The 21,193-nt window shown below is 42.5% G+C and overlaps 1 protein-coding gene across 1 annotated transcript; it reads right to left on the reverse strand.

The window, feature by feature from the left end:
* Positions 1-455: 455 nt before the first annotated feature.
* LOC133617254 (uncharacterized) lies at positions 456-15,146 on the reverse strand. Its single transcript, XM_061977134.2, has 4 exons — positions 14,775-15,146; positions 14,361-14,709; positions 14,140-14,292; positions 456-4,797 (listed from the first exon to the last, which is right to left on the reverse strand). Exons 2-4 carry the CDS (start codon positions 14,664-14,666, stop codon positions 2,398-2,400), a joined length of 2,859 nt encoding a protein of 952 aa, XP_061833118.2. The 5' UTR covers positions 14,667-14,709; positions 14,775-15,146; the 3' UTR covers positions 456-2,397.
* Positions 15,147-21,193: the final 6,047 nt, after the last annotated feature.

The raw sequence follows: 21,193 nt of genomic DNA on the forward strand, positions 1-21,193 counted from the left end.
TATTAAGAATATATGTACCTATTGCATAGGGCCCTGACATCTAAAAAGTACAACTTTGTTCATTGTTATGTTAATGTATTTATGTTTTTCATGTGTACGCACACATAAACACACATACAGTATGAGATGATATCAATGAGATAAGGTAAAAACAGGATAGAAACTGCTGTGGAACTAGTTACAATCATACTTGCCAACCTTGAGACCTCCGATTCCCGGAGGTAGGAGGCGGGGGGCGTGGCTGGGGCGTGGTTAAGAGGGGAGGAGTATATTTACAGCTGGAATTCACCAAGTCAAGTATTTCATATATATATATATATAGGAAATACTTGACTTTCAGTGAATTCAAGTTGTATATAATTTTTTTTAAATTATATTATATATATATATATATATATATATAAATAAAAGAAATACTTGAATTTTAGTGTTCATTTATTCACACCTATACACAACACTCATCTACTCATTGTTGCACTTGAAAGTGCAATGCTTTGCAGCCAGAAGCACAGCTTTTGGAGGAGCATAGGTATGGGCAGCATCTGTGAAATGTAATTTGCAGGAAAGGAGTTAAGGGTTGAATTGTCCATCCTTGTTCTATTCTCTGTCACTATTTTTCTAACCATAATGAACACCCTCTCTGATGATGCATTGCTGTGTGGCACGCACAAAAGTGCTTTCATCAAATGCACTAGTCTGGAATCTTCCATCTCTCCCTAGCATGGCCCAAAACCGGTCAATCCTTGCTTCCTGAGGAAGATCTTCAATGCCAACTTGTTCCCTCTAATTGTTCATGTGTGTGAGCAAACACAAAAACTCCCTGAGCATTCAGTCGAGCACATGTGAGCAACATCACACGTGGCAATACCAGCAGCACACCTGTCTCAAACCAATCTTTTATTATAACACTCAAATGAGAGCAGTCATTTTCATGAGATTATTTTGTAATATTAGTGATTTGGCCCACTTGTAATGAAAATAAAATAAAACTTGTTTTTCATAAACTATGGATTAGTATTGTACAATATGTCTGGGTGGGGGTCCTGCTTTGAAAATCATTTGTACCCCTTTCAGAGATCACATTTAGTTCCCCTTAAACATCCTCATGTTGCACAATGAAATGTAAGCATAGGATGAATTCCTGTAACTTTCTCTATTAACAGCATTCCATGATTAATATAAACAAATTAACATTAATAATAAATGACAGTAGAATAAGCACACGTATGACTGAGGAGTCATAGTGTAACTTTGTGTGGTGTTAGAGTTGTCCGACTTTTTGTGTGGCCATAAACGCACCAGTGGCTTAGTGCTATGCGTGTTGGTGACCGATGACAAGTTGGTTTTGGCCTGGTTTGTACGGCAGAAAATGACTAGTTTTTCGAGATAGCAGTTTTTTAATCATGTTTTTGGTGTGGTTATGGCCGAATATAAACAGTGTTGCTCAATAAAGTGATCGATATAATTCGTGTCCTTGAAACATCTCGATAAACGTTACAATAATTGAACGGTGTTCAATTGAACGGTGTTGACGAACACCGTTAGGGCCGCTTGTTGTCACTGTCACTCAGAGTTGCATTGCAAAATTACACAGAATAAATGTGTTTATTTTGTTTAGAATTCAGATGGGTTTGATTTGGTGCGCGGCATGTATTTGCTGTGCGCAGAGGACGCTTGAGCATTGCGCAATTGCGCAGGCGCGCACCTTAGAGGGAACGTTGTGCCAAGCACTTGGTACTCCACTACTTTTTCCCGGAGGCTATCAGGTCTAATTGCAGCTGCTGCTTGGAACTTACAAGCGTATTTCTTCATCTTACTCGTCGTTGGCGTCACCATGGCTGTATCTTCCTCGTTCTTCTGCGTCGTCTCCCTGTTTTGTGCGCAGTTGTGCGCTCTCTAAAAGCCGTAGATGTTATAACGTGATTGGGCAGGCACGCTGTTTATATCGTGGGAGAGCGGACGTGAAAACAGGCTGTCGACAAGTCACTCAGGTCTGCATGGAGCTGGAGGGGGCGTGGCCTCCAGCTCCGGCTGAAAATCAAGAGATTTTTGGGAGAATATTTGTCCCGGGAGGTTTTCGGGAGAGGCGCTGAATTTCGGGAGTCTCCTGAAAAATACGGGAGGGTTGGCAAGTATAGTTACAATGCAATATGCCATGGAAATACAATGTTAACACTTTTGTGCAAATAAGTACAGTTGCACTTGTTTTTTCAAATGCGTTTATTCTGTAAAGGAATGAGTTAAATGTTTAAAATTACTGGTTAATAGTGCTATTATGAAGTGCAAAGTCAGCACTATTTTTTTTTATCAACCTCTTGGTGTTTCATGCCATGCGGAGGCTCCATCATCTTCGGAAGGTCACTTGTCAGTTTTGTTTTAGTATACTTTCACTACTTCTCATTGACAGTTGTAGCTTTTTCTTTTCTTTTTTTTAGCTTTTAATTTACCACTACGGTGTGACAGTTCGACTGTTTGCAGGCAACCCGGGCCAGTGTTTGAGCCAAACTGACATTCGCTCAAAGAGAGGTCTTGTTCATGGGAGTGGTAGATATAGTGCCGTAATTCAGAGTCTGTGGCAGCAATTGAGGGGTGGGAGTGGTCTGTATACAATGAGTAAGGAAAAGAGAACATGGAACTGGAACCATGAGCGTGTGTCCAGCAAGAACGGTTGTCACCGTTAAAAGAAGCATTGAATTGAGAATGCTCAAGCAAACTGTAACCTGAAACAGTACTACACTCCTGGCTGGAATGTGCGTGATGGGTTTCATCAAAGGTTTGCAGATCTTGGTTGTTGCCAGCAATCCTCTGTACTGGTGCATCAGTACTGTACTGTTCATAAGTGTACCGCTCTGTTCCCTCTGGTATCAGAGTATAATTGTTACTTTCGTGGTTCTCACTGCCAATAGGAACATCTAAAACGCCCTTTAATTCCTCCCGAACTACTTTGCGCTTGTGCTCGGGTAGCCTATAGGGCCGAGACCTACCCGTCATGCCTGGGCTGGTCTCTATGTGATGCTGGGTGAGGTTCGTGTGGCCTGGCATGGGGGAGAACACGTCAGCAAAACGCTGCGGCAAAGTGGCCACATCTGCTCTCTGTGACGGCGTGAGATGATTATCACAGCAGAGAGGGAAGGGCCGCGGGGAGGGGGAAACCTCCGGACCCAGCTCCTCGCTCTCCGCTATTGCCGTTACCATGGAGACAGGCTCCGCCTCCCTCCATCCTTTTAGGAGGTTGAGGTGGTATATTTGTGTTGCCCCGCCCCGGTCAGACCGCCTGACCTCATAATCCACGTCACCTACTCGTCGTGTGACCACAAAGGGTCCTTGCCACTGGACGAGTAATTTGGAGCTGGACGTTGGGAGTAATGCAAGTACCTTCTCTCCCGGTGAAAATTGTCTGTGTTGCGTCCCCATGTTATACAGGCGCTGCTGACGTTCTTGGGCTTGGAGCAAATTCTCACGTGACAAGTGCCCCAATGTGTGAAGTTTTGCTCTCAAGTCCATGACGTATTGAATTTCCTTTTTACTGGGGCTTGGACCCTCCTCCCAGCTTTCTTTAACTAGGTCCAGCACCCCACGCGGCTTCCTGCCGAACAACAGTTCAAATGGGGAAAACCCTGTGGAGGCCTGAGGAACCTCCCGCACTGCAAATAACAGGGGATCCAACCATTTATGCCAATTTGGTTTGTCCTCGTGTACAAACTTCCGGATCACGGATTTCAAGGTTCTATTCAGCCGCTCTACCAGCCCATCAGTCTGCGGGTGGTAAACGCTGGTCCGAATGGATTTGATACCCAATAATCCGCACAGCTCCTTTATCGTGTGTGACATAAAGGACGTGTCCTGGTCAGTCAGAATCTCTTTCGGGATTCCGACTCGGGACATAACTTGAAACAGCGCCTGCGCGACACTCTTTGCAGAGATGGAGCGCAGCGGTACTGCTTCGGGATAGCGCGTTGCGTAATCCACCAGGACTAGCGCAAAGCGATATCCCTGGGCGCTTGAGTGAAATGGTCCGACGAGGTCCATGCCAATTCGCTCAAATGGGACTTCTATGAGTGGCAATGGCCGCGAAGGCGTCCTAGGGGTGGTCGCTAGGTTGACTAGTTGACAGTCCGGGCAAGCCCCGCACCAGCGGCGTAAGTCTGCCCGGATGCGTGGCCAATAGAAACGGGCCATTACCCGGTTGAGTGTTTTATTATACCCCATGTGACCGGCCATTGGGTTGAAATGTGCTGCCTGGAAAATCATTACCCGACGGCTTTTTGGCGCCAGCAATTGGGTCATTTCCTCTCCTGTCTGAGTGTCACGACTCACTCTGTATAATCTGTCCCTAATTATTGCAAAGTGAGGGAAATGCCGCTCTATCCCCGGGCGAACCAGCTGCCCATCAATTGATATCACTTGGTCCCACGTCGCGCGTAGAGTGTCATCTCGAGACTGCTTGAGTGGAAAATCATCCATGGGGCGCCATTGGGGAACCGGGGAAACCTCTTGCGAGGTCCCCGCCGACTCCCCTTCCCCCTCCCCCGCGCCAGCGTCGACATCACTGGGCTTAATGTTCACGGACCCGTCTTCTGAACGGATATCTTCGCGGTCATCGTTGACAATCTTACTTAGCAGTTCGATGTTGACTCCACTGTTGAGCAAGCTTAGGAAGCACTCAAAGCCTTTGTTGGTGTCACTCTCCTTTTGGTCTGGTGAAGTAACACTTGAACTGGGAGGAGGCGTTGCAATAGGTGGTGGTCTGGGAAATAATTGTGCAGCAAGAGGTCTAATGGCCGTGTGATCAGGAACCTGGCAGAAGATCAAAATGACAGACATGTTACTTATAAATGATTGAATCAAAACAGAGTTGGAGTAGTCTTTAATTGTACAACAAGAGTTTTGAAAGCCCCATTAACTTGTCACAACGCTACAGTTTGGAATGGGGAGACCCTGATCCGGTTAGCATTTTAGGTAGAGATGGGCATGTAATCACTGTAAATTTGCTTTATAACTATGAGCAAAACAATTATTACCTTAAGAGTATGTAAATGCAGTAATTACTGTTGGTTTGTCAGCTTGTTAATGAGTAAGTTAGTCAGCAACATAACTCAAAAACTTGATGGATTTTCATGAAACTTTCAGGAAATGGGATAAGGAAGAACAGATTGGATTTAGGGCCTGATCCATATCATTCCTACTATGTTACCTTATGTTTCTGTTTCAATGTCAGAAGTGGGATTTGAACCCACGCCTCCAACTGGAGACCAGAATTCCCAAGCAGGGAAGGTGTGACCTTGAACCTGGCGCCTTAGACCACTCGGCCCTCCTGTTTCCTTCATTCCGCTATAGATTAAGTCAAGGGCACAAACACAGATCCCCTCGTAATAGGATTGTATTTATTTTAAATTCTCCGACTGACAAGCTAGCAGCTAATTGTGTGAAGCCGCTCTCCGAATTTAATAATCACCTCCATTATGGCAAATAAACTACATTTCTTAATAACCTAAGTATCATTATCAAGTATTAGGACGAAGCTAAACCTTTTACACACCAAGAAAGAGCAAGCAGAAGAAGGCATGCTAATAGCTAAGCTAGCTGTTGAAATAGCTTGAAGTAGAATAAATACGTGCATAGAGTAAGGCTGAGCGGTGTACCAGTATAACAGATAATACCGGTATTTTAAAAAAAAGAGATATATATTTGAGACAATACCTCCATACCTTCATGTAGTATCATGGCGCCGATGAAGGCTGCCTCGGTGCTCTCGTGCGCTCTGTTTTGTTTGTTTTTGTGCGTAAATTGTGTGTCCGCGTGCTCTTACACCCGCGAAGAGCTACTGAACATCAGATCCATCATCCCTATGGACTTATTACCGGTCATTTTAGCGTCAGCTGCGGATTTGGTCCATTCTGTGATCAAAAGAGGGAGACCGCACCGAAGAGGGAAGCGAGCGGGCGCCCTTATTAGTCTTCGCGGACGGGGATTACGCACGCCTCTACCAGGCATCTTTCTCTCCAACGTCCACTCACTTGCCAACAAGATGGACGAGCTAGCGTTGCTGATGAGAAGAAACAAGGACTTTTCCTCATCTTGTGTTTGAGCGCAAGTGTCCCGGACAGCGCGGTTCAACTCTCCGGCAAAAAAAGAGGCGGCGGAGTCTGCTTCTTTATCAATAACAGCTGGTGTACAGACGTGACGGTAATATCCAAACACTGCTCTCCTTCTCTGGAATATCTTTTCATTCACAGTAAGCCCTTTTACTCACCGCGTGAGATCATTTCATTCATTCTGGTGGCCGTTTACATCCCACCCGGTGCGGACATGCGTGATGCTCAACGCACGCTTGCAGGACAGATCTTACATGTGGAACGGTCTTTTCCAGACTCTGTTATCGTGCTTGGTGACTTTAACAAGGGAAATTTTAGCCAGGAATTACCCAAGTATAGGCAGTCTATTAAAGGCCCGACCAGAGAGGAGAACACTTTGGATCACTGCTACACTACAATAAGCAAGGCTTTTCATGCAGTCCCGCGCACTGCTCTTGGACTATCAGATCACGTGATGGTGCACTTAATCCCTTCATACAGACAGAGACTGAAACTGGCTAAACCTGTTGAGGACCATTAAGTGTTTCACCGCCGAGGCTGTGGAAGAGCTGCGTGCATGTTGGGAGACGACAGACTGGGAGGCAATTGGAGCGGCCACGGACAATCTGGACGAGTATACATACATACATACATACATACATACAGTTCAATGAGGCGCGCGTCATTCCAACACGCACCAGGGCTTGTTATAACAACGACAAGCCCTGGTTCACACCCAAGATCCGACAGCTGCGCAAGAAGGAGGCTGCGTGGAGAAGCGGGGACCGAAGTACCTACAGAGAAGCGAAGTACCACTTCAACAGGGAAGTGGAGAAAGCTAAATCTGTGTACTCTAACCGTCTACAGGAACAGTTTCGCTCCAATGATTCTGCGGACGTTTGGAGAGGGCTAAGGGCCCTTACGAACTATAAGCCCAAAATCCCCCAGGCCCTGAATGACCGGACTCACGCTCAAGACCTCAACACACATTACTGTCGTCATGAACGGCCTTCAGCTCATCAAAGCTCTGCTCCCCCCACCATCACCCTCCCCACCAACGCCAGCACTTCATTAAAGGAGTTAAAGGACATCACAGGACTCCAAGAATATCATAGGACTGTAAAGGCCCTCTCCATCCAAGAGGAGGATGTACGCCGGCAGTTCTTGAAGCTGAATACGCAGAGGGCCCCCGGGCCGGATGGTGTCTCCCCTTCCACTCTCAGACACTGTGCGGATCAGCTGGCTCCTGTCTTCACTGACATTTTTAACACCTCTCTGGAGCTATGCCGCGTGCCGTTCTGCTTTAAGACCACCATTGTCCCTGTCCCCAAGAAAGCATGGATCACAGGACTTAATAACTACAGGCCGGTTGCGCTGACGTCTGTGGTCATGAAGTCCTTTGAGCGATTGGTCCTGCCCCACCTCAAGGACATCACCGCCCCCCTCCTGGACCCACTGCAGTTCGCCTACAGAGCAAACAGGTCTGTGGATGATGCAGTGAACCTGGCCCTCCACTTCATCCTGGAGCATCTGGACTCCCCAGGAACCTACGCTAGGATCCTGTTTGTGGACTTCAGCTCTGCCTTTAACCATCCTCCCTGGACTGCTACGAGACAAGCTCTACCAGCTCAGCGTGCCCAACTCCCTCTGCAGTTGGATCAATGACTTCCTGACAGACCGAAGACAGCACGTGCGGCTGGGGAAGATTGTCTCGGACAGTCGAACCACGAACACTGGTACTCCTCAGGGCTGTGTACTCTCCCCCTGGCTCTTCTCCCTGTATACAAACTGCTGCACCTCCAGTCACCAGTCCGTAAAACTGCTCAAGTTTGCGGATGGCACTACCCTCATCGGGCTCATCTCGGATGGTGATGAGACCGCCTACAGGAGAGAGGTGGACCGGCTGGCGTCCTGGTGCAGCCTCAACAACCTGGAGCTGAACGCCCAGAAAACAGTGGAGATGATCATGGACTTCAGGAAAGTCACAGCCCCACCATCCCCCCTCAACCTGATTGACTCTCCCACCCCCGTCTCCATTGTGGACTCCTTCCGTTTCTTGGGCACCACCATCACCCAAGACCTCAAGTGGGAGCCGGCCATCAGCTCCCTCATCAAGAAGGCCCAGCAGAGGATGTACTTTCTGCGGCAGCTGAGGAAACGTAAGGTGCCGACCAAGATGCTGGTGCAGTTTTACTCAGCTATCATCGAGTCCATCCTGACCCCCTCCATCACCGTGTGGTTCCCCGGCGCCACAGTCCAAGATAAGCATCGACTGCAGCGCATGGTACGTGCTGCTGAGAAGGTGATTGGCTGCAAGCTTCCATCCCTCCAGGACTTGTTCTCCTCCAGGACCAGGAGGCGTGTGGGTCGGATCACAGCTGACTCTTCTCACCCTGGACACAAACTATTCTCCCCTCTCCCCTCAGGCAGGAGACTATGGTCCATCCAGACCCACATCTCCCGCCACATGAACAGTTTTTTCCCTTCGGCCATCAGGCACATAAACAACTCCCAACAGTAGCTCCTTCTAATTCTATAACAAGATCTGATAGCTCAGTTACAGCTCTTGTTATTACCAAATCTGTGTTATATGTGTTTTATGTTGCACGATTGCACCAAGAAAAATTCCTAGTTTATGAACCCATTCTCAAACAATGGCAATAAAACTATTCTGAGTCCGGTATCATTTGATGTGCCTTTGTTACGGCCGGTGCGGCGCACAGGCACCATAGCTGAAGAAGGGTCTGGCACATGTCCAGAGTCGCTACCGCGCATTGCCTCCAATCCCCCGCCACATTCCCCTTCACACACAGCCGACATGCCCGCACCGTAGCGCCGGCGGATCCTCTTTTTTAACCAGAGGTAACACAAGCCGGTGAAAAGATTCAACAAAACAGCCGTCAAAACTGCCACTGCTAACTGCTAAAGCTAACAAATACAGTTCAGCTGAAACCATCGCTGACGTCACAAGTCGCTTGACACAAAAGGCACACGCACGCACGCGCCGCTCTCATAAACTTCTCTCAACTGCATATGACATTACCTAAAGGTTTTTTAAATAACAAATTAATTACTTTCCCCAGTAATTAATATAATATATATATATATATATATATATATATATATATATATATATATATATATATATATATATATTATATTTCGCGATTCGGCCTAAAAATACTGAGGTATCAGTTTTGGTCCATACCGCCCAGACCTAGTGCTCAGTAAAGTTTAAGAAGGGTTGATGGAACCATATTACAGCAGAAAGTACACTGAAATTAAAAAGTAGGTTAGAGTTGTCGAGAGGAAATATAGTAACAAGAGTTGCCGTGTCAACGTTGTCAGTCAGTATACAACACTTAAAAGAGCCATATGTAATAATTTCATGTCAAGTCATCATTAAATGGCACTGATATGTCAAAAGACATTAATAAATCATGTTATTTTCGAATACCTCTAACTGATAACAGTAGTTCAGCCGGGATGTGCTCATTTCAAAATTAGATTTACAGCCCCGAAATCTTGTTATTGTTTACTTTCGATGCTCCGCCCTCTACCGTTTAACCAATTAGAAAGTCTGTGAGTGTGTCACATCCAGGTTGCAAGTAGCGCACCGCCCTCTTCGTCGAGCTACTGCCACTGGTAAAGTTACTAAACATATCAGACCTTAGTAAATCTAAAAGGTGTCGTTACGATTCTCAATTTATTCATGGCAAAGCCAGGAACAAAACGAGGATTTGTATCGCAATGCTTTTGAAAGATGGAGACGATTGAAGGCAGAAAATATTTTTTAATCTGACGCCAAATTTGCTAATTTCCTCCTTGATAGGTAAGTAAGACATTTACGTTTTCTTATTACTTTAAAAAAATGCAAATGGACATTTCTTATTCAAACTATATTGTCCAATACAGTCTATGACCTTGTCTAATAAAAGCTAGTATGTTCATGCAACGAATGCTTAGGAGCGAAGCACCATCACACTAGTGTCGTAGCATGCTAGCCTGGTCAATGACACATTGACATATAGGCGGGGGAAATATATGCCCGTTAGCCTGCATGTCAATGTGTCATCCAACTGACAGGGCAAAATATATTTTCGACAAATAAAACCTGTGTGGATACAATGTAAAGCGCTTTGAGTCACTTGAGAAAAAGTGCTATATAAATGTAATTCACTTCACGTAGTGTCAGTGCCTAATTCGTTCTCAATATGCAGATATACTGAGGAAATGAGTTCCAACATTAGCACGGCTAATTGCGGTTTCTGGTACTGTATGTTCATCAAACACATATTGGGTGGTATGTGCTTGGTATTACTTGTAATGATTTTGTACTTTGTGTATTGACATGGTAGTAGGCTATATGATTTATGCGTAATGTGGTTTTTGCGTAACGTGGTTTGCTCATAGAATTGCACTCTGCACTGAAAGATGGTGATGTGCGAAGATGGAAGTGAATGCAGTGCGTCAGGTTGGATGCAACATGGGAGTTATGCTGAACGAAATGTGGCGGTAATTTTAGTGTTGGCCCTGGCTTGCCATCAAAGTAGGCCTATGCAATATATAATACCTACTCAGTGGCCTAGTGGTTAGAGTGTCCGTCCTGAGATCGGTAGGTTGGGAGTTCAAACCCCGGCCGAGTCATACCAAAGACTATAAAAAAAATGGGACCCATTACCTCCCTGCTTGGCACTCAGCATCAAGGGTTGGAATTGGGGGTTAAATCACCAAAATGATTCCCGGGCGCAGCCACCGCTGCTGCCCACTGCTCCCCTCACCTCCCAGGGGGTGATCAAGGGTGATGGGTCAAATGCAGAGAATAATTTCGCCACACCTAGTGTGTGTGTGACAATCATTGGTACTTTAACTTTTAACTTTAATATATTATCATATATATAATTATTTCGATGGTGGTCCGTGTGGTCAAACCAGACATTTTAGCAGGGTAATGCCAACAATCTGTCCCAACTCCCGGCGAAAATATCGCTGCGTAACTTTACAAATACATTTAACAAATCGACATCAGTAAACAATCTTGCAAGAAGCATAAACAAGAGAAACCTACAGGGTAGAACTCGTCGATTGCGATTTGAAGTTCCTTGGAGTAGAATTCGGATTCGGCTGCGTATCTGGCAACCTCAGTCATGGAGAGTGGGAGGGGACTACAGAATTTTGACCCTGATAGCAGTACCATTTCTGGCCACATTATTACACATGCCACTTTTAAGAGGGCGGATCGAGCCATAAACTGGTGGTGCCTAAACCAATGGTAATTTCAGTATATAATCAATGAGAGTGATTAGATCGCGATTTTTATTTTCTCAAAATATTTTCTTTTTCTTTTTTTAATCCATCCATCCATTTGCTACCGCTTATTCCCTTCGGGGTCGCGGGGGGCGCTGGAGCCTATCTCAGCTACAATCGGGCGGAAGGCGGTGTACACCCAGGACAAGTCGCCACCTCATCACAGGGCCAACACAGATAGACAGACAACATTCACACTCATATTCACACACTAGGGTGATTTAAATAAATAGTAGAAAGTAGTTTTTGTGTTTGTATAGTTATTTAGTACTATTGACTTTGTTTTGACAAAACAATTGTATAAGAGAATAAGGAACTTGTTAAAATATTCTGCTAGTATTGTAAAACTGTAAATGGCAATCATCATAAATGCATTGAAACATTTACACTTAGTACACATGATCGGTCTCGTTATTGGGCAATCTCCCTAATGGATAATCAGTATTGCCAGCAAAATCCCTGATTGGAACATTCATACCGTATTTCCTTGAATTGCTGACGGGGTGGTAATTCATTTAAAACCTCTTCTCACTCCGGCGCTTACCAAAGGCATGCGGTAAATTTAGGCCTCTGCTTATAAATTTGAGTGTGATGTATGGATACCATCATGAGAAGCACATTTAATAAAAAAAACGTTATTATGGTGTTACCTTTACTTATAAATGAAGTCCATGCGCAGCTCCTTCTGAACAAAAGTATCAATAACTTGTTTATAGAAGTCTTCCTTATCTTTCTTCAGTTTTAAAAGTCACTGTCTCGATGGAGATATTCCTTTATTACCTCCTGTTTCGATTGAAAGTCCAGTTTAGAAAACTGTTTTATTTTAGATATGTAATCCTCCATGTAAAAAGTGCAAGCGAGAGGAAAAAATAAACGATCGCTGCTAACTGTTGCTGCTTGTTGTCACTTCTTCTGCAGCCGAGTAGTCGCAATAAGGATCACTAGCGCCCTCTATCACCAGGAGGCGGGAGTCATTTAATGACTCATATTTGGCACACGCAGCTACGGTATATTAATAAAACATAGCTGCTTACTGTTCTTTTTAGCATATTCAATAGCTTGGACCTTAAATCCTACTGAATAGCTCTTTATCTTCTTCCCTTTATGCGATTTCAAATTATTGAAATCAGCCTCCTCCATTTTGAAAATGATGACAGGTGAAGTGTCACTCGTGACGTGACGAGTTTGACCCGGCGGAAATTCTAGGCATATGCTAATTATTTTGCGAAACGAGTTTGACCCGGCGGAAATTCTAGACATGCGCTAATAAAAATAATATTTAGCGAAACGAGTTTGACCCGGCGGTAATGCTAAGCATGCGCTAATTATTTTACAAAACCAGTTTGACCCGGTGGTAATTCAAGGCAGGCGCATACTATATACCCGGCGGCAATTCAAGGTAATACGGTAATCAAAAATGAATAAATAGAACAAAAGCATTTAATGAGAAAAAGCTCAAATGTAAATACTATCCATCCATCCATTTTCTACCGCTTATTCCCTTTGGGGTCGCTGGAGCCTATCTCAGCTACAATCGGGCGGAAGGCGGGGTACACCCCGGACAAGTCGCCACCTCATCGCAGTAAATACTAATTATGAAAAAACATAAGTGGATAACTTTTTGTAAGACTTTTGAGCAGTCTATTTTATAACACATTACATAATGACGTAACCTTTAGGTTTATCCAAAATAAATAATAATCGTGACTATTAATTATGCTTTCAGGAAATACCAAAGACTGTTTGAAACCTAGAAAAGTAAAACAGGGAAAGGTAGTGAAAATGAAGAGTTTTATGGCCAGTAAGATGCTTTTTGTGCAGTTTAAAACCTAAGTGGCAGAAATTTACATTTTTCGAACCAAAAAAGAATACAACTACAACACCATCGGATAGCTTATGTTACCTTTAGTGGCTTATGTAACATTTATGCGTCCTCAACTTTCACAATTATTCACTGTATTGAATAGAAATTGGTCCATACTGTTAATATATTTCTAACACCTTTCATTGTCGTATTTAAGACTTTTTACGAGATTTTTAATAAGATTTAAGACATTTTAATAGTTTAAATTATAATTATTGGATATTAGACTATTGGGGCGGTATAGCTCGGTTGGTAGAGCGGCTGTGCCAGCAACTTGAGGGTTGCAGGTTCGATCCCCGCATCCGCCATCCTAGTTACTGCCGTTGTGTCCTTGGGCAAGACACTTTACCCACCTGCTCCCAGTGCCACCCACACTGGTTTGAATGTAACTTAGATATTGGGTTTCACTATGTAAAGCGCTTTGAGTCACTAGAGAAAAGCGCTATATAAATATAATTCACTTAAGACCCAGTGGATACCCTGGTGTATTAACATGTGGAGTATTAAGAGTTAATTTAGGTATGAGTTCTGATTTACTCTAAAAATTGACTCATAATGCGCCGTAGGAACGGAACTTGTTTGTAACCTAAGAATCCCTTGTGGTCGACTCCATTTTCCTACACCATTAACAAACAATCAATTATTGTTGTAATTTTGATATCCTTTGGTGCAGATTAACAAACCCTAAATTATTGTTGTAATTTTGATAGCCTTTGGTGCAAAGTAGCACAATGACATTCAAATACAAACCCATACTGTACTGCTTGGTGGAAAGGGAGCTCAACCATGACTCATGGATGGCGATAGACATGTTTTGCAAATTTAAGCATAGTATTCATTTTATTTTAACATTATATTACAATTGTATTGATCGATATTGACAAATGTACTAACCGGGTGGTTTGATAAAAAGACACTGGGATGACCGTGTATATGATTCAGCAGAGCTTTCACTCGTCGCTTCAGAGGGTGATGGTCTTCCAACAATTCTTGATCTGATCTGCGGATTGGAGCCTCTCTTGCAACAGGTGGCTTAAACATATTGCACTGGGTGAACATAAATACAAATATTAATAATCACGAGAAACTTAAGACAGCAATTGTCTAAGTCTTACCTTTAACACAAAGCTGGGACATTGTTGCTGCTGCAAAAATGTAGTTACTCTGTTCCTGAGAGTTGTGGCTACACAATCTGGTCCTGGTTGTTCCTTCTCAATCGGTTTCATCTTCTTCGGAGCAATAGCATCTTTCTTTCCAAAAAGGTGTTCCTCGATGTGTCGAAGCAAAATCCTTTTTCTCGTCAGCTCTGGACCAGACTTCGAACGTTCCCCACCAGAGTGCAAAGTTTCTGCTTCATTGCTATCAAAACTACGGGGAGCGTTCGCTGCAATGTGAATGTTTGTCTTGTAAACTGGATCCATTCTTTTTCATTCAACTCTCTCTCAACAGTATGGCTGGTGCGTTCTATGAAGTGGAAACAGAGATGGATCATAAATTAAGTTCACATGCAAAATGCTCCTTTTACTTACCCTCTTCGAGGAGCAGCCTGCTCCCCTACCGTGCTACGTTCAAAGCAACATTTTTAGTCACCTCAAATGAGTACAAATAGTACAGTAAATAGCACACAGCAGTTGTAGTACAAAGCAAATTACATTCGATGTTTAGCTTGGGAGCTAACACCTATCTGACCGTTAACGGGGATTAAATGTCCGTTTCGTATTCCGGCAAATAAATATATTTAGGTTAAACACATTTTAGTCCCGGTTGGAATTTTCGCTTTAAAACGTGTTACGTGAATGTGAGCATTATTTGGGGAAAGAACGTCCACGGTCGATTAAACCTAGCTTTATAAGCACGGACAACACGAGACTGCTTCGATGGTCCAGTTGGAGCGTTGACTACGTCACAGCGCCCCCTACTGGGTGGAAGAATTGACGCGAAGCTTCATCCAGGACAATATTCATGACAAATTAGCGCTTTGTTTTAAAGATGTGATATTTGGATTTACAATGTATGAAAAAAAAAATGTAAAAGGAATTTTACCTTTGCAACTTCATTATACTATTGGCTAAGTTTTATATTCATAAATGTACATTTCTCAATTCCCGACCTGTTTTTTGTGCCTTTAAAAAAAAATTAGAACTCTATATTAAAACACTCTGTACCTCTAACAACCAAAAAGCTGTGAAAACGATGATGCTGTGTAACACATTTAAATTATTTACTGAAATTGTGTGAGCCTATGGCTTTGCACTTTGTTTGTATTATATATATATATATATATATATATATATATATATATATATATATATTATATTATATTAGGGATGTCCGATAATGGCTTTTTGCCAATATCCGATATTGTCCAACTCTTAATTACCGATACCGATATCAACCGATACCGATATCAACCGATATATACAGTCGTGGAATTAACACATTATTATGCCTAATTTGGACAACCAGGTATGGTGAAGATAAGGTGATTTTTAAAAAAAATAATAAAACAAGATAAATTAATTAAAAACATTTTCTTGAATAAAGGGGATAGGTTGATTGGCAACACTAAATTGGCCCTAGTGTGTGAATGTGAGTGTGAATGTTGTCTGTCTATCTGTGTTGGCCCTGCGATGAGGTGGCGACTTGTCCAGGGTGTACCCCGCCTTCCGCCCGATTGTAGCTGAGATAGGCTCCAGCCCCCCCCTGCCACCCCGAAGGGAATAAGCGGTAGAAAATGGATGGACGGAAAAAAGAAAGTAAAACAATATAAAAATAGTTACATAGGATTCTTAATAGGACTAGTTGTTAAAGATCCCTAAATATTCAGCACAACAATTAGATGGGGTTGGAGATGTCCTCTTGCGTGGGGTGGAGTTTGGCAATAATCATGTGGTGCCACCAGTACAACACATCTTCAGTTGTGTTCACCGACGTCATTGGGCGTTTCAGCCATTTATCACAGAACACCCTCTGCCGAGGTTGGCCCACCACAGGCTGATCAGACCTGAGTGTGTGTCGCATGGTGGCACCACGTGGTTATTTGGCAGCCCATGCTGCATCCCTGCGCTTCAGCCACAGCCAGTGACTGCTCCGTTCTGCTGCGGTGGCAAGTTCTTTAATAGCCTTGCGTTGGGCCTGTCCTCTGATTCCTACTTCTTTCAGGAGCCTTGTGGTGGAACCGGCTACAAAGCCTCTACAGCCCACCTCCACTGGCCACACCTTCACGTTCCAGCCCCGTGCCTCTGCTTCAGCTGCCAAGTTGGCAGTAATGAATGAAAATGAGTAAAATTAACTGTTAAAGGTTAGTACTATTTGTGGACCAGCAGCACGCACAATCATGTGTGCTTACGGACTGTATCCCTTGCAGACTGTATTGATATACAGTATATTGGTATATAATGTGGACAAGACCAAGGAGCTGGTCATCGACTTCAGGAAGAGAGTGACCCCGGTGGAGCCCATCAAGATCCAGGGCCAGGAGATGGCAGTAGTGGAGCAGTACAAGTACCTGGGAGTGCACTTGAACAGCAGACTGGACTGGAAGGACAACTGCAAAGCTGTTTACAAAAAGGGCATGAGCAGACTCTTTTTCTTGAGGAAGAGTCGGTCCTTTAATGTGTGCAGCAAGCTGTTGGAGATATTTTATCAGTCTGTTGTGGCCAGTGCCCTGTACTTTGCAGTGGTTTGTTGGGGGAGCAGCACCAGCAAAATGGACTCAAACCGGATTGATAAACTGATCCGGAAAGCCGGCCAAACTATTGGTACGCAGTTGGAGGCGTTTGTGTCAGTGAGGGACAGGAGGACACTGGACAAACTGCTGGCCATCATGGACAATCCTGCCCACCCACTCCACCTGACAATTAAGGGACAGCGGAGTTCATACTCCAACAGGCTCCTTCAACTTCCTACCCGCACTGTGCGATTCAAGAACTCCTTCCTTCCACACTCCATTCAGCTGTATAATCACTCGCCATACAGCAATAGATGACTTCTGCCTAAAACCTGACACCTGACATGCTAGCTACTTCTCTTTGTTTATAATGTCTATTTTCTATTTCCTGCTGGATCTACTCTCTATTTTATGCTGCTGCTGTCACATATACTGTAATATTGTACATGGTCATTGGTATATATTGTATATATGTTATTGACATAATATAATATATCTGTATATATATTATTCTGTACACATATGTATATATTCGTATGTATGTTAGATTTTTTATCGCTATATTAGTCTATTTATACCTGCATTGTCCTTTCCATCCTTACACTTTCCATCATTGTAACTGAGCTACTGTGTTGAACAATTTCCCTTGTGGATCATTAAAGTTTGTCTAAGTCTAAGTAAACCAGAATATTAATAACAAAGAAACAACCCTTTTGTGTGAATGAGTGTAAATGGGGGAGGGAGGTTTTTTAGGTTGGTGTACTAATTGTAAGTGTAGCTTGTGTTTTTTATGTTGATTTAATAATTTTTTTTTATTAATAATTAAAATAATTTCCAAATATTACATTTTAAAGCATTTATCGGCCGATAATATCTAATATATATATATATATATATACATACATACATACATATATATATATACACACACACACACACACACACACACGCACACGCACACAGGACTGTCTCAGAAAATTTTAATATTGTGATAAAGTTCTTTATTTTCTGTAATGCAATTAAAAAAACAAAAATGTCATACATTCTGGATTCATTACACATCAACTGAAATATTAAAGCCTTTTATTATTTTAATATTGCTGATATGGCATACAGCTTAAGAAAACTAAAAAATCCTATCTCAAAACATTAGAATATTTCTTCAGACCAAGTAAAAAAAAAAAAGATTTATAATCAATCAATCTTTATTTATATAGCCCTAAATCACAAGTGTCTCAAAGGGCTGCACAAGCCACAACGACATCCTCGGTACAAAGCCCACATACGGGCAAGGAAAAACTCACCCCAGTGGGACGTCGATGTGAATGACTATGAGAAACCTTGGAGAGGACCGCATATGTGGGTAACCCCCCCCCCCTCTAGGGGAGACCGAAAGCAATGGATGTCGAGTGGGTCTGACATAATATTGTGAGAGTCCAGTCCATAACAGCAAAACAAAATCAAACATTTGAAAATGTCAATTAATGCACTCAGTACTTGGTTGGGAATCATTTTGCATGGATTACTGCATCAATGCGGCGTGGCATGGAGGCAATAAGCCTGTGGCATTGCTGAGGTGTTATTGATGCCCAGGATGTTTCAATAGCGGCTTTTAGCTCATTTGCATTATTGGGTCTGGTGTCTTTCAGCTTCTTCTTCACAATACCCCACACATTCTCTATGGGGTTCAGGTCAGGGGAGTTGGCAGGCCAATCGAGGACAGTAATGCCATGGTCAGTACACCAGTTACTGGTGGTTTTGGCACTGTGGGCAGGTGCCAGATCATGCTGGAAAATGAAATCATCATCTCCATAGAGCTTTTCAACAGATGGAAGCATGTAGTGCTCTAAAATCTCTTGGTACACAGCTGTATTGACTCTGGACTTGATGAAACAGAGTGGACCAACACCAGTAGCTGACATGGCTCCCCAAACCATTGCTGACTGTGGGAACTTCACACTGGATTTCAAGCAACTTGGATTTTGCTCCTCTCCAGCCTTTCTCCAGACTCTAGCGCCTTAGCTTCCAAATGAAATACAAAACTTGCTTTCGTCTGAAAACAGGACTCTGGACCACTCTGCAACTGTCCAGTGCTTCTTTTCCATAGACCAAGTCAGACGCTTCTAGAGATTTTAGAGCACTACATGCTTCCATCTGTTGAAAAGCTCTATGGAGATAATGATTTCATTTTCCAGCATGATCTGGCACCTGCCCACAGTGCCAAAACCACCAGTAACTGGTGTACTGACCAAGGCATTACTGTCCTCGATTGGACAAATAGAGAATTTGTGGGGTATTGTGAAGAAGAAGCTGAAAGACACCAGACCCAATAATGCAAATGAGCTAAAGGCCGCTATTGAAGCATCCATAACACCTCACCAATGCCAAAGGCTGATTGCCTCCATGCCACGCCGCATTGATGCAATAATCTGTGCAAAAGGATTCCCAACCAAGTACTGAGTGCATTAATTGACATTTTCAAATGTTTGATTTTGTTTTGCTCTTATAAATCTTTTTTTTTTTTTACTTGGTCTGAGGAAATATTCTAATTTTTTGAGATAGGATTTTTGAGTTTTCTTAAGCTGTATGCCATAATCAGCAACATTAAAATAATAAAAGTCTTTCAAAATTTCAGTTGATGTGTAATGAATCCAGAACGTATGACATTTTTGTTTCTTTTTAATTGCATTACAGAAAATAAAGATCTTTATCACAATATTCTAATTTTCTGAGACAGTCCTGTACACGGTATATGGGGCGGTATAGCTCGGTTGGTAGAGTGGCCGTGTCAGCAACTTGAAGGTTGCAGGTTCGATCCCCGCTTCTGCCATCCTAGTCACTGCTGTTGTGTCCTTGGGCAAGACACTTTACCCACCTGCTCCCAGTGCCACCCACACTGGTTTAAAAAAAAAAAAATTTAACTTAGATATTGGGTTTCACTATGTAAAGCGCTTTGAGTCACGAGAGAAAAGCGCTAATATATAAATATAATTTACTTCATTGTACACACACACACATATATATATATATACGTATATACATATATATATATATATTTTTTTTTGCATTCTATTTTAGTTACTTTATTGAGTTGACAAACCCCTGGCGCTGTTTTGTACTTATTTTGATCATTATTTCTCAACTGTTTGTAAATGTTGCAATTTATAAATAAAGGTTTATAAAAAAATATTTTTTTAAATAAATAAAAAATAAATACAAATAATTCACTCGCAGCTGACTTGTTCAGGTAAAGCCTGGGAGTTTAAGGGGGAACCGCACTTAAAAAAAAAAAATCATTATTCATTCAACGACATTTAACATGTACTTCTTTACGCAAAACTGGTCCACTCACACGTGATCTGCATAGGTACATAATTGTATGTTTCAGATATGCTTAACAAACATTGACATTGATTAAATATAAAACACACTCTTTTTCCACGCCTTTTACTGAACACTCATTCATATCATAACTTTGACAAATGTATAATTTTGTCACTTCCTGTGTTTGTGAAAGAAAAGGAAGGTGTTGAAAACAAAATATCAATAAGCAAATACTTCAAAATGTTAGGGGTCCTCGGTACGTACCTCGGTTTAGAGGTCACGGTTCGGTTCATTTTTGGTACAGTAAGAAAACAAAATATAATTTTTTTGGTTATTTACCAAATTTGTAAACAATGGCTTTATCCTTTCAACATTGGGAACATTATAATAATTCTGCCCACATTAATCAATATTAAACTACCTCAAGTTGTTGCTCAGTTTAAATAAAATGACAAAACTTTTCTTCTACATATAAAAAGTACAACATTAAACAGTTTCAAGTCAACTCATCATGCTTAATTTATTACAGCATTTGGGAAACCTGTAGTACCCCAAAGGGAGTAAGTGGTAGAAAATGGATGGATGGATGGGAAGCCTGTAGTTGATTTTTATTATGTAAATGTTATATTTTTATCAACATGTGATAGCAGGGACCCTGCCATTCAAAACTAGGCTGCTACATTACTAATGATTAATGTAACTATAGCTGAAAAAATAGTACAATAGCAATAGGAGAGACTATTCATCCCTGAACACCATGGAGTTCATGTAGGCTTAATGATGCAGTTACATTATTATATCAACAATCAGAGACAGAAACTCTTCATTTAACATAATGTCCTGCTTCAACACAGCTCAATCAACACAGAAAAAGGTAAAGTGAAATAACAGACAGACAGGGCTTTGCTGTCCGTAACACACACACACGCATGCACGCACACACACCACAAAATG

The sequence above is a fragment of the Nerophis lumbriciformis genome, linkage group LG16 (genome assembly GCF_033978685.3).
Source record: "Nerophis lumbriciformis linkage group LG16, RoL_Nlum_v2.1, whole genome shotgun sequence".
Taxonomy (NCBI): Eukaryota; Metazoa; Chordata; class Actinopteri; order Syngnathiformes; family Syngnathidae; genus Nerophis; species Nerophis lumbriciformis.

What these genes read in the sequence shown, in the direction of transcription:
- LOC133617254 (XM_061977134.2), bottom strand. Translation starts at nt 14,666, where the DNA reads ATGGATCCAGTTTACAAGACAAACATTCACATTGCAGCGAACGCTCCC. An exon ending in GTCCCAGCTTTGTGTTAAAG is followed by an intron (nt 14,293 to 14,360) that starts GTAAGACTTAGA and finishes ATGTTCACCCAG; the next exon opens with TGCAATATGTTTAAGCCACC. An exon ending in TCTTTTTATCAAACCACCCG is followed by an intron (nt 4,798 to 14,139) that starts GTTAGTACATTT and finishes ATCTTCTGCCAG; the next exon opens with GTTCCTGATCACACGGCCAT.